Source organism: Artibeus jamaicensis, unplaced genomic scaffold, assembly GCF_021234435.1.
Source record: "Artibeus jamaicensis isolate MK-2021 breed Jamaican fruit bat unplaced genomic scaffold, CSHL_Jam_final scaffold_1964, whole genome shotgun sequence".
Classification (NCBI taxonomy): domain Eukaryota; kingdom Metazoa; phylum Chordata; class Mammalia; order Chiroptera; family Phyllostomidae; genus Artibeus; species Artibeus jamaicensis.
In genome coordinates, this window is record NW_026522030.1 from 55,915,288 (window position 1) to 55,932,290 (window position 17,003).

Below are 17,003 nucleotides of genomic sequence, written 5' to 3' on the forward strand. Positions count from 1 at the left end.
TTTAAATGTAGCACAGAAGAACATAAAAGGAGTTTAGAAATATGTACGGGATAGAATCATAAGGGCCAATAGATATGTAATGGATTTCAGAAGGAGAGACCAGAAAAGGGAGTGGCAGCATATAAAGAGTTAATTGGTTGAGAGTTTTTCAGGGTTGATGAAAAACTGAGTCTTTGGATTAAAGATACGCTCTGAAGCTTCAGTAGGAAAAAAGTAAAAACACAAAACCACCTCTTTTCTTATAGGGACACCAAGACAAAAATCAACAAAAATAATAGACGTTTACTTTCAAATGAACAACTATTAGATTGGCTAATTTCTCAACAACAACAATGACAGTCATAGGGAACATAATATATTTAAATAGAGGGAGTAAGCAAAGATAATTTAAACAGCATTCAGAAAGCACTAGCCACTAGAAAAAAGATGAATAATAGACCTCATTGGAGTTAAGAACATCTATTCATTCAAAGATACCATGAAGAAAGTGAAAAAGTATGTCCCAAGTTGAGAGAAAATAGTATGATATATGTGTTCAAAATAGGTCTTGTATCCAAATATAGAAGTTCCAAATATAGAACTTCTACATCATCAGCAAGGAAAAGAAATTACGCTGTGATCCAGCAATTATAGTCCTGAGCATATCCTAAGAGATAAGAGTGTATACATCTTCGAAAAACATGTATATGCTTTGTTTGCAGTAGTCAAAAATTGAAAACATATATAAAGCAGTACTAATGACATAGAGTGATATTTTGAAATAAGATATTAGAAATAAATATTAGAAAATAAACTACTAATATAGTAGAAATTTGAAACTGAAAATTTTCTTAGGAAATTTGATAAAATAGGCAATTTTATTGAAAACTATAGCTAACCAAAGGTGACTCTTGTGGTTCAAACAAAATATATCTGTGGCCTCATTATATAGGCTACAAATTTACCACCACTGTATTAAAGACAATGAAGTTTAAGATCCAGCACAGTATCTGGAATATAGTAGAATACTCACTGAATGAAGTCCAACTACATTAAATGGATTACTGACAACTAAGCTCTTTATCTTGACAATCATTTATTCTCTTATCTGAAAAATTTAAATATGAATGCAAATTTTAATATCTTCAAACTCTTGAGTTACCAAATTTAACCACTAGAGAACAACAAGCCTCATTGATATGCTTATTTAAAAAACCTCTTGAGATCACTTTGAAATAATTTTATATGGGAGAGTCATATCTGTAAAAACAAGGGTTAATGTGATATATACATAACAAAATAGTTGGAAGATTTATATACTACTATCCAGTTTGAGAACTTTTTCATTTCCCTAACAAAAGTTTCCCTCACTCCATCCTAAGTCCCTGGTAACCTCTATTTTACTTTTTGTCTCTACAAATTTGCCTATTCTGGGTAGCTCACATAAATGAAATAATAGAATATTTGTCCCTTTGTATATGGCTTATTTCACTTAGTGTAATGTTTTCAGGGTTCATCCATGTTGCTGCATTTGTCAGAATTTCATTTTTTAAAGGATGAGTAACATTCCATTGCTTGTATATACCACATTTTGTTTATCCATCCATCAGTGGACATTTGGGTTGTTTCCACCTTTTGCCTAATGTGAATGTGGTTATAAACATTGGTATACAAATATATGTTTGAGTCATTGTTTTGAATTCTTTTGGGTATACAGGTTTCCCCTATTCTCTGAAAGTAGAGCATTTTTATGAACTCTTTTACAATCCAGAATGGTGTAAAGTGAAGAAACAGTTGCCATTAATTTATACAGAAAAAATTTTCGAGCACTCCTCGAGTCCCAAAATAACCTACCAAACCATATTAAATAACACATGAAACTTAAAGTAACACTAACATATAGTAAAAGCAGGAATGGTATGATAAATACATATCATGCTTTGTACACCTGTCAATCCACTTAAACAATAGACTTTACATTTTATCCGTTACTGGATGCCAGCTAAAGGAGGCGACTCTTTTACTAATAGAACCAATAGTAATTTGGCACCTCTCAAGATTCTTTCTCTCTTTGTGTAGATAGTACAAATGGTGGACCAGGCAAGTTCAACACATGTAGGATGTATTTATTTAGTTCATAGTCAAAATGTATTAATTACGTCACTTTATGCTAAGCATAACAAACACCCATATGAGATCTTTAGGCTTTTCTGATACCTTAGGACACATCTTGCTAACAGACATGCAGAATAAATTGAGATAAAGCACAGATGCTCACAGACACAGTTTAAAGTATGGGGGCATGACGTGGGGATGCTGAGTGTGGTTCCCTGGGAAGGAGTTTGATGGTGCCGCTCTTACTGCTGGGGTGCATACTGCCTCTATAACAATGGTTGCAAAACATGCTGAATGCTATTTTTGCTATTTTCCCTTTTTTATAAAAGTAAAAACCCCCTTTGGACTTATTTCTGTTAGCATAATCAGGTGCTAATATAGGTCTTTTGTAAAAGTGATGTGGCATAATAGGAACTTTCAAAAAGCAGGGAATAAATAGGGGAGGATCCAAACAAATCCTGTAATTATCTTCTGGAGGGCTCGGTTAGTGCTCTAGGAACTCATCTGTATCAGTGTACCAGTTAGTGTCATTGTGAGAGGCTGTGTTTTGCTTCTGTTTTGGTTTTTTTTTTTTTTTTGAAGACTCTTTCAGTGCATTTGCCCATTTCATGAGGAGTGATTTTTGAGTGCACCTGCCCACACTGCACTGAGCATTCAGCAGTTTTTGACCAAACAATGGCATGACCTTCATGTTCCACCCTCTGTATTCACCTGATCTTGCCCTGAGTGACTTTTTTTGTTTCCCCGATGAGAAAAGTCTTCAAAGGGAAATGTTTTGCTGATATAGAAGAGACGAAATAAAAAAAACTCCAGAAGCAATAGAAGGCATCAAAATCAATGAGTTCAAAAACTGTTTTGAGCTGCGAAAAAAAAAAAAACCTCAATAGGTATATCGCCTCAAATGGAGAGTACTTTGAAGGTGACTGAAGTTTAAACATGTAAGAATAAATAATGCAATTTTTTACTTAAAAATTTTTTTCTTTTCTTTGGGACCCCACCTCGTACTTGTATACCTAAGAGTAAAATCGCTGTATATCAACCGGTAATTCTTTATTTAACTTTTGGTGGAGCTGCCAAACTTTTCCACAGGAGCCACACCATTTTATATTCCTATCAACAATGTCTATATTTTTCTTATTTTTATCTGTCATGCATTCTAAGCAAATATTTTTGTGGAATAAGAGAGAGAAATTAATTTGAAAAACTCCTCAAATCTTATAATGGAATTCTGTTGCTCTGTAGGTATATGGAGCTGCCATCCAGTTTTATGAGCCTTACTCTTGGGAACTCCTAACAGAGAAGCAGCTTATGCAGCTGGGCCTGTTGACACCTGTGGAGAGAAAAATGATCTCCAAATCTATCAATTCAAACAAATGCATTTGTTTACTCTCACACTGGCCCTTTTTTGAAGCTTTTAGAAAATTTCTCATGTTTATCTACAAACTTTCTGTGTCTGGACCACATCCTCTTCCCATTGAAAAGTATGTATAATGATTAAAGAGATGTCTGCTGGAAAAAACTGAGTATATATATTGTATATTATTTTGTTTACTTTAAGCAGCAAAGTTGGAAGGAGAGTCACATCACCCTACTTTTTACTTGTTCCCTTTTTCATCTGAATTATTGACTGTGAATTTAAAATTGAGGAATGGGGGGTAAGGATGACCAAATAATAATCTTTTGAGAATTCAGCTGAGGAAGGAACTTAGATACATTGTATTGTGTGTGTTCTTCCTATTCATTCTCTAATAACCAAGAGAAAAATAGCTGTTTATGCACATACACATATATGCACCCAATCATACAAGTGGCCATTCCAGGTTCTAACTATAAAATATTTCTAAACTGATCTAGAAATTAATAAGAGTGAGTTAATTAATATTAAAAAGCGAGGTTTTGGTTTTAGCATTGACAGAATTGTAAATGTTTTCTTTTTGATTTATAACCCCCTTTGTCATGGAAATCTTTTGCAAGCAAGAAGAATATATGTGGAGCCGCTGTGTTTTGAGAGCTACACTTCTTTGACTTCTAATGGCGCACTGAATTTTGTTTATTATAGTAAATAATTTATGTAACCTGCTAACAAACTAAGGGGTGTCAAGAGCTTGGTGGAAATGTACAGTATTACAGTATATGTAAACATAGATTTTCCTTATAATTTGAAAACACACATTATAGCATATAGAGTACAAGCAAAAACATGCTAGTTTAGTGGATAAATTGGGGTAACTATTTGTAGGTTTTAAAATAATGCTGTTCAAAATCACTTTAAAAATAATAAAGTAATGTGCATAAATTTGTCACCACTTGGTATAGAAATACAGTTTTTACTTTCAGGTTGTACCCTTGGAATGCCAGTCTAATGGTCTATAATTATACATTTAACTTTCAGCTACCAAGTTAACTTAAAATTGTTTGAATTAAAATTTAATGTGAGTGACAAGCTAGTAACTTTTGAAAAAGTAAGTTTTTATGAATAGTTTTTGAAAATAAAATCAATTTATTGATAGTTTTTTCTCAGTTGAAGTAATAACTTAGTTGAAGTAATAACTTAGTTGAAGTAAAAACTTGCATTATAATGGCCTTTAAGATCTCAAAACGTTGAGAAACTTATGAAACATAATTTATAAGTAGTAAAACAGAGAGTAAGTGGTTTGCCCAAAGTATAGTAAAAGAATTAAATTAATCATTACTTTCAACTTATTATATAACAGTTAGTTGGTCCCCATAATTGGCACTGATAACCAGAGCAATAAATATTTGCTTCTTTCATGAAAACCATATTCATGTTACTCTTATTTTTCTGGCTATAGTAATAATATGACTTTTAATTAGGACATACAGTGCATTTCAGAAGTTTAGTAGGATGAGTACATTTCTTTACACTAAGTTTATTTAGGATAAGTTTTAGGTAAGTGGCTTTGTCATATTTGGGATGATATATAATGATATTTAAGATCTGTTAAAATCTATGAAGCATTTTGGAAAAATAATTCTGATCTTTTCACCGATTTTTTTCCAGGCACATTTCACATTTTATGCAGAACATCCCTTTTCCTTCATCACAAAGACCAAGAATCCTTGTACAGGTAATCAAAAGGCATATATTTGAAGGGCGCCCTACACATGTTCATTATAATCATTACAGAGTGGCAGTTCTGTGGCTCTTTAAGTTTGTGTGGAGCAATATGCATTCATAAAGTCCTTGACTTTCCTGCATTTTATATCTTTCCTGAATATCATTTGTAATGTTTTTTTTTCAATTTTGTGTGTAAATTGGAATAATTATAATTCTTGGTTCATGACATTATCAACATTGGTCTACATACGGTGTTTATGTAGCTGATTTTAATAACTTAAAACCCAGGATTATGTTATGGGCATGTATTTAACATAGAAGTGACTAATATTAAATATGAAATAAATTATAGTTAGAGGGTGAAAGTGAAATAGTCTATACTATTGCTTTTCAAACTATGTTAAAGGCCTAGTTTCCTTTTATTTCCAATTAATGGAATACCTACATAAGTATACAGCTTGTGACATATGTGTGAGATCTGTATGGACATGAACAACTTACTGTGTGAGATCCGTATGGACATGAGCAGGTCTATACCCCATCCAAAGACTTGAATTCACTGATCATGGTCTGGGAGGTGTGAGCAATGTCAGATTGCCATAAAAGTTTCCCAGTGGTGTGCTCTCAGTTTACATACATATCTCCTCCTGGACTCATAACAGTTTGCAGATTGGCAGTTTGAGTAGCATTAATCTCTAGAGGCAAGTAAATTTAAAGTTTTTTCCAAGGTGTTACCAACATTATATGTGATATAGTGGCATTAAGTCAGATGTTAATTTTCAATGTGCTTCAGTTTGGCAAATTTTAATATGTATTAAATAACGTCCAAGTGCTTAGTAGTGTGTAGAGTAAATAAATTTGAGGCTTTTAAAAAGCAGTTATTTCAACCATGGCTAGTGTAACTCAGTAGGGTGTCCTCTTTCAAAGCAAGAGGTCACTGGTTTGATCCTGGTCAGGGCACATGTGAGAGGCAACCAGTCTGTTTTCCTCTTACATCAGTGTTTCTCTTCCTGTCTTTCTCCCTTCCCCTTACTCTAAAAATAAATAAATAAAACCTTTTTAAAAAAGTATTTCATACTTTTTAAATACCTATATTTTAACCAATTAACTGACTCAGAATTTAGTTGAATTAACACTTTAATTAAAAAGAATTTATACAGTTAAATTCTGCATAAATTTACAGAATTGAGTGAATATAGCTATCGTTTTATATCTTAATACATGTTTCCAAAACTGTTGTGTTAGTCTGCACAGTATTTTCTATTTTATCCTTGATCTAAATCTTTCAGTTTCAAAATTGTCTTGGTTAATTTATCTTTTTCTTTTCTTTTTTTAAGTTATCAGTCCATGATGCGCTCATATTATCACAGCCAGTTTCCACACCTTTACCACTAAGGTAAATAATGTTATCTAAAATGATATATTTAGTTATTTGGAGCACAGTACTTTAAAACATTTTAAGGGTTAGGATAAGAAAGTCCTATTTTTACAAATGATGTAAGAGCAGACTTAAATATTTCTAACTTTGATAGCCAGATGGATGGTGGGGCCATTTTAAATATAGAATACTTAAGAGAGTTGTGAGATTAGATGTAAGGAATACCTTCCTTTTCTTATCTACCCTCCTCATATTCAGTTTATAACTAAAGTTCAAGGTGAACTGATTTTAACCTCCTAAAATGTTTTAAATCTATTAGCTTCTGTTCATCTGCGTCACTAGTACAGGTTAGCATGATCTCTCACTTGGACTACTTACATGTTTTTTTAATTGGTATCCTTTTGCTCTTCTTTTAGTTCTTTATTCACGTTTCAGCTGTTGTGTTCTTTTGAGAATGCAAACATAATTATGTCATTTTCATATTGGAATAATCTTTTGCCTTTTTCACCCCTTTCCTTACATAGGTTTTAGTTATAGGTTTATTTCATTTTCTGGAACCTGACAAGCCTTTATATATGTTCCTCCCCACCCCCACCCAGCCCTTACCTCCATTCTTTTGAGCTCTGCTCATGTGGTTGGTTGATCTTCAGGAATATCTTTCCTGATAAATACCCTTTTGTTACCAAAAAATGAGTTTGAATCATTCTGTTCCAGGGGTGTCCACCCGCATGCATCCCAGGGCAGCTGTGAATGCAGCCCAACACAAAATTGTAAATTTACTTAAAACATTATGAGACTTTTTTTTTGATTATGTGTTGCAGTGTGTTTAGTGTGTGGCCCAAGACAATTCTTCCAGCGTGTGGCAGAGATGCCAAGAGTTTGGACACTCCTGTTAGACTTTCCCATTAGATTTGCTACTTTTCAGTGATAACTAAATCAGGACTTGAAATCAACACTAGATTCTTACTCTGTTAATATCTAGGAAATAGTTTAATAAGCAAATCTTAACATGTTTTAGCAAAATAGTTCATAATCATCTGTTTCTCTCCTTTTCTAGTGGAGCCAACTTTAGCACCTTGTTAATGAATCTGGGTCCTGAGAATTGTGCAACACTGCTGCTCTTTGTTTTACTCGAAAGTAAGATTCTGCTGCATTCTCTTAGGCCAGCTGTGTTGACTGGAGTAGCTGAAGCTGTTGTAGCTGTAAGTATAGAATTTTTCCTTTTAGTACAGAATCACTGACAGAATTTTTACTCTAAAGGCAAATTCCCTTCAACGAAAGCAACTTTGGAATTACCAGTATAAGTTTAACATAAAAAGAAATGAGTGGCAAAGAAATGTTTCTACTTGAGAGAAACTTTCAAATTGTAATTTTTCTTATTTTAGAGTTCTTCAAAGAATCTATATGGTTACAGAATAATAAAACTTGTGAATGAAACTTAATTGCATTAAATGAGAGGCTCTGGCCAATTTCAGCTGTCCTAATATTAATGAAAGTAAATTAGACAGTTAACTTTCTCCCAATTTTAACTTTTAATCATTGTGAGATAGTAACATATAGGGAATTCTAAGTGATTTTTTTTGCCTGAATATCATTTTATTTTCAAATTACCCACAATTTCTTAAATTTTCTTTTTTAAAAAATATATTTTATTGATTGTACTATTACAGTTCTATTTCCCCCTTTCATTCCCCTGCAGCCCCTTCCTCCACCATTCCCCCTCTTTTAGTTTATGACCACATGCCTCAGGTTCTTTACATTCTATATTTCCCCTACTATTCTTGCGCTCCCCCCTATCTTTTTTCTACCTACCATCTATGCTACTTATTTTCTGTACCTTCTCCTCCCACTCCCCTGTTGCTAACCCTCCATGTGATCTTCATTTCTATGGTTCCCCTTCTCATCTAGTTGTCCTCTTAGTTTGCTTTTGTTTTAGGTGTGATTGTTAATAACTGAGTTTGCTGTCCTTTCACTGTTCATATTTTTTATCTTCTTTTTCTTAGGTAAGTCTCTTTAACATTTCATATAATAAGGGCTTGGTGATGATGAACCCCTTGAATTTGATCTTATCTGAGAAGCACTTTATCTGCCCTTCCATTCTAAATGAAAGCTTTGCTGGATAGAGCAATCTTGGATGTAGGTCTTTGGATTTCATGACTTGGAATACTTCTTTCCAGCCCCTTCTTGCCTGTAAGGTCTCTTTTGAGAAATCCACTGACAGTCTGATGGGAACTCCTTTGTAGGTGACTGTCCCCTTATCTCTTGCTGCTTCTAGGATTCTCTCCTTCATTTTAAACTTGGCTAATGTAATGATGGTGTGCCTTGGTGTGTTCCTTCTTGGGTCCAACTTATTTGGGACTCTCTGAGCTTCCTGGGTTTCCTGGAAGTCTATTTCCTTTGCCAGCTTGGGGAAGTTCTCCTTTATTATTTGTTCAAATAAGTTTTCCACTTGTGGCTGTTCCTCTTCCCCTTCTGGTACCCCTATAATTCAGACGTTGGAACATTTAAAGACGTCCTGGAGGTTCCTAAGCCTCTCCTCAGTTTTTTGAATTCTTGTTTCTCCCTTCTTTTCTGTTTGGTTGTTTCTTTCTTCCTTCTGGTCCACTCCATTGATTTGAGTCCCAGTTTTCTCCCCATCACTATTGGTTCCCTGTGCATTTCCCCTCATTTCACTTAGCATAGCCTTCATTTTTTCATCAAATTTGTGACCAAAGTCAACCAATTCTGCAAGCATCCTGTTCACCAGTGCTTTGAATGGTGCATCTGATGGGTTGGCTATCTGTTCATTGCTCAATTGTATTTGCTGTGAACCTTTGATCTGTTCTTCCATTTGGGCCATTTTTTTTGTCTCGTTGGGCCTGTTGCATATGAGGGGCGGAGCCTTAGGTGTTCATCAGGGTGGGGTAACCCAGTTGCTGGGTTATGATGCTGTGTGTGGGGGCAGGGTCCAAGAGGGAACAGTGGCGCTTGCTCCACTCTCTGTCAGATTTGAGTCACTTCCCACACTTCCCCCAAGCCAACTGGGCCTTTCTGGTGCTGATTCCCTTGTGGGTGGTCTTGTGTATGTTCTAGGACCCTATGGGTCTCTCCAACAAATTCTCCTGTGAGGCTGGGAATCTCTCCTTGTGCCTCAACCCCCAAAGGTGTTTTAAATTGGTGTTTTCAGGCTTTATTTTCCTGTGCTGGGACCATGGGTTGCTCGGTCTCTATTCCTCCTCAATTTTGCCTGGTTTATCTCTGTGCGAATGTGGCATCACCCTATCAGCCAGCCAGCTACCTTGCGCGCTGTGCCCACTTCACAATCACCACCTTGCTGGGTCTGCCCTTTGCCACCCTGTGCCCAGAGTCTTCCCGCTGCTGACTTGTGTGCCCAGGGTTTGTCAGCTGCTGCCTTGCACTCCCAGTGCTACCACTTTTTTACCGCAATTCCTCTCTGCCCAGCTGCCTGACTCTGCCCCACTTATGGGTGTGGATGAATGTGTCTATTTTAACTCCTTGGTTTTTGGACTTCCATACAGTTCAATTTTTCTGTCAGTTCTGGTTGTTATTTTATTTCTAAATTATTGTTGTCCTTATTTTGGTTGTGCAAGGAGGCATAGTGCATCTATCTACGCCTCCATCTTGGCCGGAAGTCTATTTTTTATTTCTTCCCACTAGACCAGATGTTGGCCAACTGTGGCCCACGAATCAAATCCTGCTTGCCACCTGTTTTTGTAATGGTTTACTGGAAATGGGCCGTTTATTTACATAAAATGACTGCTTTTGTGCATGAAGACAAAGTACTTGTAACAAATAGGCTCACAAGTCCTACAAGATTTCCTATCTTGTACAGAAAAAGTTTGCTGACTTTTATGTTAGACTATATATCTGATGAGGGTAGGGATCTTTGTTTTATTCACTGTTCTGCTCCATCATCTAGAACCATGCTTGGCATATATTTGATGAGTAAGTAAATGAAGATAAAACCCAATTCTGAATAACCTTCAGGAATAACTGGCAGAGATAGTAAAGGTTATAGGTAGTTCTTTGGGGTGAGTGATGACGGATGAGATAAGAATTGAACTAGACCTTGAAAGACAGCAAGGCTTTTTAAAATAGAAGAAAAATTTGATCATCAGTGATTAAAAATTTAATTAGCTAATTATTAAAATTTAATCTGGGTTTTTAATTAAATTTATCTTAAATATCAGCATATGTGATACAATTAAGGTAGATCTTTATAAGGAAACATGGTAAAGATTCTTTAGGTATGTGTTATACTGACACTATTTTTAAGATGTCAAGCCTCACTGAAGTCATTTTATGTTTATTTGAGTAGTTAGGAAATTTATTTTATTGAAATTTTTAATCAACTATTACCATTCCTGAGGGAATCACTTTAATTTTTTTTTGATTCTTTAGTCCTTTTAGTTGGATTTTAGTCAAAGGCTATTTTGAGACCTAAGAGATAGATGAAATGAATGAGATTTAAAGATCATGAGTTTGTTTTTAATTTTTTAGGCAATTCTCTACTTTGAATTTTTCCATAAAACTGAATGTAGGTTTTGTATAGACATTAGAGGAATTAACATGCAAGGAGCTGTTAGCATTTTTACTGTGCTGGTGATCATTGTCATGCTCAAAGATTTTAATTACATTGATCATAGTATTGCTTAGTGATGTTTTATAATCATTTAGTTTTTGGAATGACATTGAGTTTAAAAGAACTAGACATAAATGCTTCTTAAAGGTCCCCTTCAGTAATATTAGTTAAATATATAATTTTATTGTAATTTCAAATTTGACTAATTTTAAAAAACTTTTTTCCCAGATGATCTTTCCCTTTCAGTGGCAATGCCCATATATTCCCCTTTGTCCTCTTTCGCTGGCGGCAGTGCTTAGTGCTCCTTTACCATTTATAGTTGGAGTTGACTCAAGGTATTTTGATCTTCATGACCCGCCACAAGATGTTGTCTGCATCGACTTGGATACAAACATGTTGTATGTGTAAGTTGATTCTTTTAGTATTTTCTGCCATTTATATTTTCTCACATGTGCCTACAGCTCATTGAAAGCATGTAGAATAATGCTATTTTCAAAAGTTGTTAATAGGTCTTGTTCAGTGAATCTCAACCAGAGCAAATATTAGAATCCTGCAAAGTTGTGTGGTTTGGAAAAGAATATCATCTACATTTAAATAGTTTATATTTAGATACTAATGTTAATGGCAGACAGTAGATATTTATACATTAGTCAAAAGAAAATATGGATTTGAAAAAAGATTAAACACTGCTTTCAGAGCTGAAGAGTTGATATACTTTCGAGGTTTAATTCAAAATCCATGTGTAAGGTTTTAAAAAATGGGTTTACCTGTTTGAGCTTAGTCACAGAAATGACACAGTAATATTGTGTCATTTCTGTAGTTGTCAGGACTTGACTTTTATAAGGATGTGTTTTATTGCAGAGAAGCTGATATTAAAAATTAATCATAGTTTGTATTTACTAGAGGTGATAAAGGTATACAGCAATGGTGCAGTGGGGTTATAGAGATTAGTATACCACATTGATAAAGGAAGCAGCTCTGGTGGGTGCTTAAAAGCAAACTTTTCCACACTTCCAACCCCTCAAGTGGAAAAGAGTAGTAAATATTGAAAAAAATTTTTTATTTATCTTTGTTTTAGCTTTTAAATTTATTTATTTATTTATTTTTGGAGAGGGAAAGGGGGGGAGAAAGAGAGAGAGAGAAACATCAGTATTTGGTTGCCTTTTGCACACTGGGGACCTGGTCTGCAACACAGGTATGTGACCTAGGCTGGGAATTGAACCAGTGACCATTTGGTTTACAGGCTGTCACTCAATCCACTGAGCTACACCAGCCAAGGCTGAAAATTTCTTACTGTTGGTGCGAACTTCCAGGTCTCAGAGTACTGTTATTCTGAACTGTTTGAGATTAGCATAAAATGAAAAGAATAAGAATTTTGGGTGAGACTTCAGTGATTGCAGTATGGAATTGGTTTGGAAAGTATCCCAAAGTGAACCAAAGGAATAACTTAAGGAAGGCAGAAAACATTTGCTTGAACTTTAAAAATAATTTTGAAATGTATCTACCATTGTATTTTGAAACCATAATTGTAGCAGCTCTTTACTATGTATATGTGCATTTACTTCTAGCCTAGAAATAAGGACCCTCTTGAATGCACTAAATATTTCTTATAGCAATTTTTAATTGATTTTTAGCTGCTATCCCTGAAAAGCAGTTATGTCATGGTGGTGTACATTGTGATGTACTTTTGGAAGTGATTATTTATAAAGTTGTAACTCAGATGTTTACCTTAATTTACTTACTCTTAGGAATAAAATAATATTATGGAGATTCTTAATTTTGCTAGTTTTAAATAACTTCTATAAAATTTCTATAAATTAAAACATTGTTTTAAAAAATAATTTTGAATTCTTTGCTCAGTTTTATTTAAAGAATTATGAAGTATTCTACATACCCAAGAATTATAGAGGATAATATAAATAACTCCAAGGTATCTATCACTTAGGTTAAAAAGTGGAATATTACCAATAAATCTGAAACCCCTGAATGGGCCCCTGGATGGTCCTCTGTAACATGTCTTGCCTCATCTTAAATTTGATGTTTATTATTTCCATGTGTTTTAGAAACATGTATTACTTTAAATAATACTTTGTTTTGCATGCTTTGCATTTTTTCAAAGTTTGTATAGTTTTCTGTGCTGTGCATTTTTACTTGGCATTCCTTGAGGTTCATCCATGTTGATGCATGTAGCTCTACTTCAATTTTCATGTTTATCAATGTTGATGTATATTTAGATTGTACCTAGATTTTAAAAAAATTATTATTTTTTCAGACCTCACCTGAGGCTAGGTTTATTTTAGAGAGAAAAGAAGGGAGGTGGGGTGGTGGGGGGAGAGAGAAACATTGATGTGAGAGAGAAACATTGATCAGTTGCCTCCTGTATGTGCCCTGATCAAAATTGAACCCACAGCCTACCTATATGCCCTGACTGGGAGTTGAACCTGCAGTCTTTTGGTGTAAGGGATGATGCCATGGCTGTACCTAAATTTTTGCAATTGTTAACAAGGCTGCTCTGGTCATTATTGTTCATATTGGACAAGAATTCCTCTGAAGCATATCCCTTGAAGAGCCAGTGTTGGTTGGTAGGCTTTACTAATGCCACATTACTCTGTCAAGTTTACCACCTCTTCAGCAGCAAATGGGAGTTGTTTGTTTCATATGTTTGTTGATATTTGTTATGGCCAGAATTTAAAATTTTTGCTCATTTGATGGTACTGAGATCTCACTGTGGCTTTACTTCACATTTGCCTAATTAGCTACAAATAGAACATTTTACTTTCTTTTTATCCTTTGGTTTTTCTCTCCTGCTAATTGAATTTTCCCATTTTTTTGGTAAATTTTCCTGTTGTCTATCCTTTTTATTTAGGTAAATAGTTTTTACATAATCTGAAATCAATTCTTGGTTTGTTGTGTGCGTTGCACATAGCTTCTCCAGCACTGACTTGTCTTTTCATTCTATTTAACATGTTTTTGGATGAACAGCTTATTTTAATTGATTAAATTTATCAGTTTCTCATATGGATTGTTGTTTTTGGTTCTTGTATATAAAATCCTTTGCTTGAGGTCATGAAATACTCTCTCAGATATTCTTAAAGTTGTAAGGTTCTGCTTTTCTCATGTAGGTCTTTAATTCAGCTAAGTTTGATATTGGTATATAGTATGACATAGAGATACCATTTTATTATTTTTTTTCACACACATAAACAATTGTCACATAGCACTGTTTATTGAATAGTGAGTTCATCTTTTTCCCACTAGTCTTCAGGGTCAACATCATTATGTATCAGATTCTATATTAGTGTGTATATCTGCCTATATAAGCGGATTATTCTGATATTTTGTTTTAGCCACTTGCCAGTATAACACTATCTTAATGACTTTAAAGAATTAAGTCATTAATTATCATTATTAATTAATTTAATTATCATTAAAATGAAGTTGTATACAACATGGATGACTCTTGAAAACATAGTGCTAAAAGACCTTATATGATCACATTTATATGAAATATTCAATGCAAATTAATAGACAGAAAATTGGTAAGATGGGATGATGGAGGAATTGGAGGTTAATGACTAAGAAGATGCAGGGTTTCTTTTTGAGGTGATGCAGATATTCTAAAACTGGTTGTGGCAGTGTTTACATAACTCTGTGTCTATACCAAAACCATCAAATTGGCCATTTCAGGTGGGTGAAATGTATGGTATATGAATCATATTTTAATAACATTGTTAAAAATGTTGTGATGTAATATAGCAAGAGTTCTTTTACCCATTTAAAAAAATTATTTTGATGTATTTGGTCCTTTGCTTTTCTATATAAATTTTGATACAAGCTCGAGTTAGTTCCACACAAAATTATGTTGTGATTTTGGTTAGAATTGTGTTGAATTTATAAATTAATTTGTGAACAAATGACATCTTTTTGACATAGTGTCCCTATCCATGAATGTGATATTTTACCTCATAAATTTAAAATTGTCAATAAACTTGTACTTTTCTTGATAAAGACCATGCACATCTTTTGTTAAATTTACTTATTCCTAAGTACCTTGTAGTTTTTATTACTGCTGTAAATGGTATTTTAAATTACATTTTCTACTTGTTAGTTGCTGGAGTATAGAAATATTACTGACTTTTATGTAGTGGTCAGCTCCCTAGCAACTTAATTGAATTCTTTTATTTTAATTTGTCTGTAGATTGTCTTCAACTTTCTGGCTATAAATAGTTATGTTATCTACAGTTCTTATTTTTAAGTTTCTTGTCTTAATTCTTTGGCTGAGACCCTACTTCAGTGTTGTATAGCAGTAGTCATAGCTTGTATCTTGTCTTGTTCCTAATTATTGCTTTAAGGCAAGAATTGAAATCCAGTCCAAGTACCGCATTTATAAGTAAAATTATGTTGGAACGTAGGCATGCTCATTTGTTTGCATTTGGTCCAAGGCTACTTTCATGCTAGTGGCACATTTGAGTAGTTGTAACATAGGCACCATGTTTTTCAAAACATGAAATATGTACTATCTGACCCAAAAGTTTCCCAGCCCCATTCTAGGGTCATGATTACTTAATAATAAATTAAAGAACTTTCTCTTTACTTCTAGATTGATTATTTAAAACATAAATAGTGTTGAATTTTGTAACACTTCTGTACAACTATTGAGGTGAACATTAAGTTTTTCTCCTTTGATCTTTGTAGGTATATTACATTATAAAGTAACTTAGTTGTGCTGTGGCTGGTGTGGCTCAGTTGGTTGGTGTGTTGTACTATAACCAAAAGGTTGCAGGTTTGATCCTCCATCTCCCATCCATAATTCTCAGCCCCCAGTCCTGGTTCTTACACTTTCTGTACGTCCCCTGGTCCTTGTACATACAGGAGGCAAACAATCAGTGCTTCTCTCTTGCATTAATGTTTCCTTCTTTCCCTTCCTCCTTGCTCTTAAAAAGCAATGAGAAAAATGTCCCCAGGTGAAGATAAAAAAATAAAAGTAAATAAATAATTTAGTTGTAAACAATGTACATTCCTGAAATAAACATCATCTTGCTCTTGTTTTTTTATGTACTTATGTATGAAATTTTTTAAGGATTTAAGATGTTTGCATTGATGTTCATAAATGATATCAGCCTGATGTAGAGCACAGTCTATGGTTGGTACACAGTGCTTTCATCTTTGTGTTTTTAAATGTTTCTTCTTTCTATTAAAATAATTTTATCTGACTTGTACATTATTTAAAACTATTCTTTTGAACTGCTGAGTTTTTTTTTCCTTAAATGCTGAATCTGTTGAATTGTGGACAGAACATGCTTTATTCGTCACTGCCTCTCTGATATATTTGTTGAGATTTGCTTCTAATAGGAAATTTGAAATCTCAAGTCTAAATTTGATACTTTTTTATTTAAGAGTTTACTTTTTTTATTTATAGAGAGAGGGGAAGGGAGTGAGAAAGAGAAGGAAAGAAACATCCATGTGTGAGAGGAACATCGATCAGTTGCCTCTTGCACACACCCCAACCAGGGAGTGGCCTCTTGCACACAAACCAGGCATGTGCCCGGACCGGGAATTGAACCAGCATCCTTTTACTTTGTGGGGTGATGTTCAACCAACTGAGCCATATCAGTGAGGGTAACACTTTAAATATCATAATCCTAAAATACTTTTGAGGCCAGACTTCAGTGTTGTATTCGTAACTCCAGTATTGAAAATCTATGCTGAAGGGGGAACTTCTGGCCAAGATGGAGGCGTAGGTAGACACATTGTGCCTCCTTGCACAACCAAAATAAGGACAATAACAATTTAGAAACAAAATAACCAGAACTGACAATAATTGAACTGTATGGATGTCGGACAACCAAGGAAATAAAATGGACACATTT

At 34.2% G+C, this 17,003-nt stretch overlaps 1 protein-coding gene across 11 annotated transcripts in view; it reads left to right on the forward strand.

Moving 5' to 3' along the window:
* DENND4C (DENN domain containing 4C) overlaps positions 1–17,003 on the forward strand; it is a 133,473-nt gene that overhangs the window by 50,048 nt on the left and 66,422 nt on the right. For all 11 annotated transcript variants that reach the window (XM_037132360.2, XM_037132356.2, XM_053656441.1 and 8 more), the window contains 5 exons: positions 3,337–3,575; positions 5,117–5,183; positions 6,511–6,569; positions 7,609–7,753; positions 11,362–11,537. In XM_037132360.2, the coding sequence (XP_036988255.2) occupies positions 3,337–3,575; positions 5,117–5,183; positions 6,511–6,569; positions 7,609–7,753; positions 11,362–11,537 (686 nt within the window). The remainder of the gene's footprint in view (positions 1–3,336; positions 3,576–5,116; positions 5,184–6,510; positions 6,570–7,608; positions 7,754–11,361; positions 11,538–17,003) is intronic.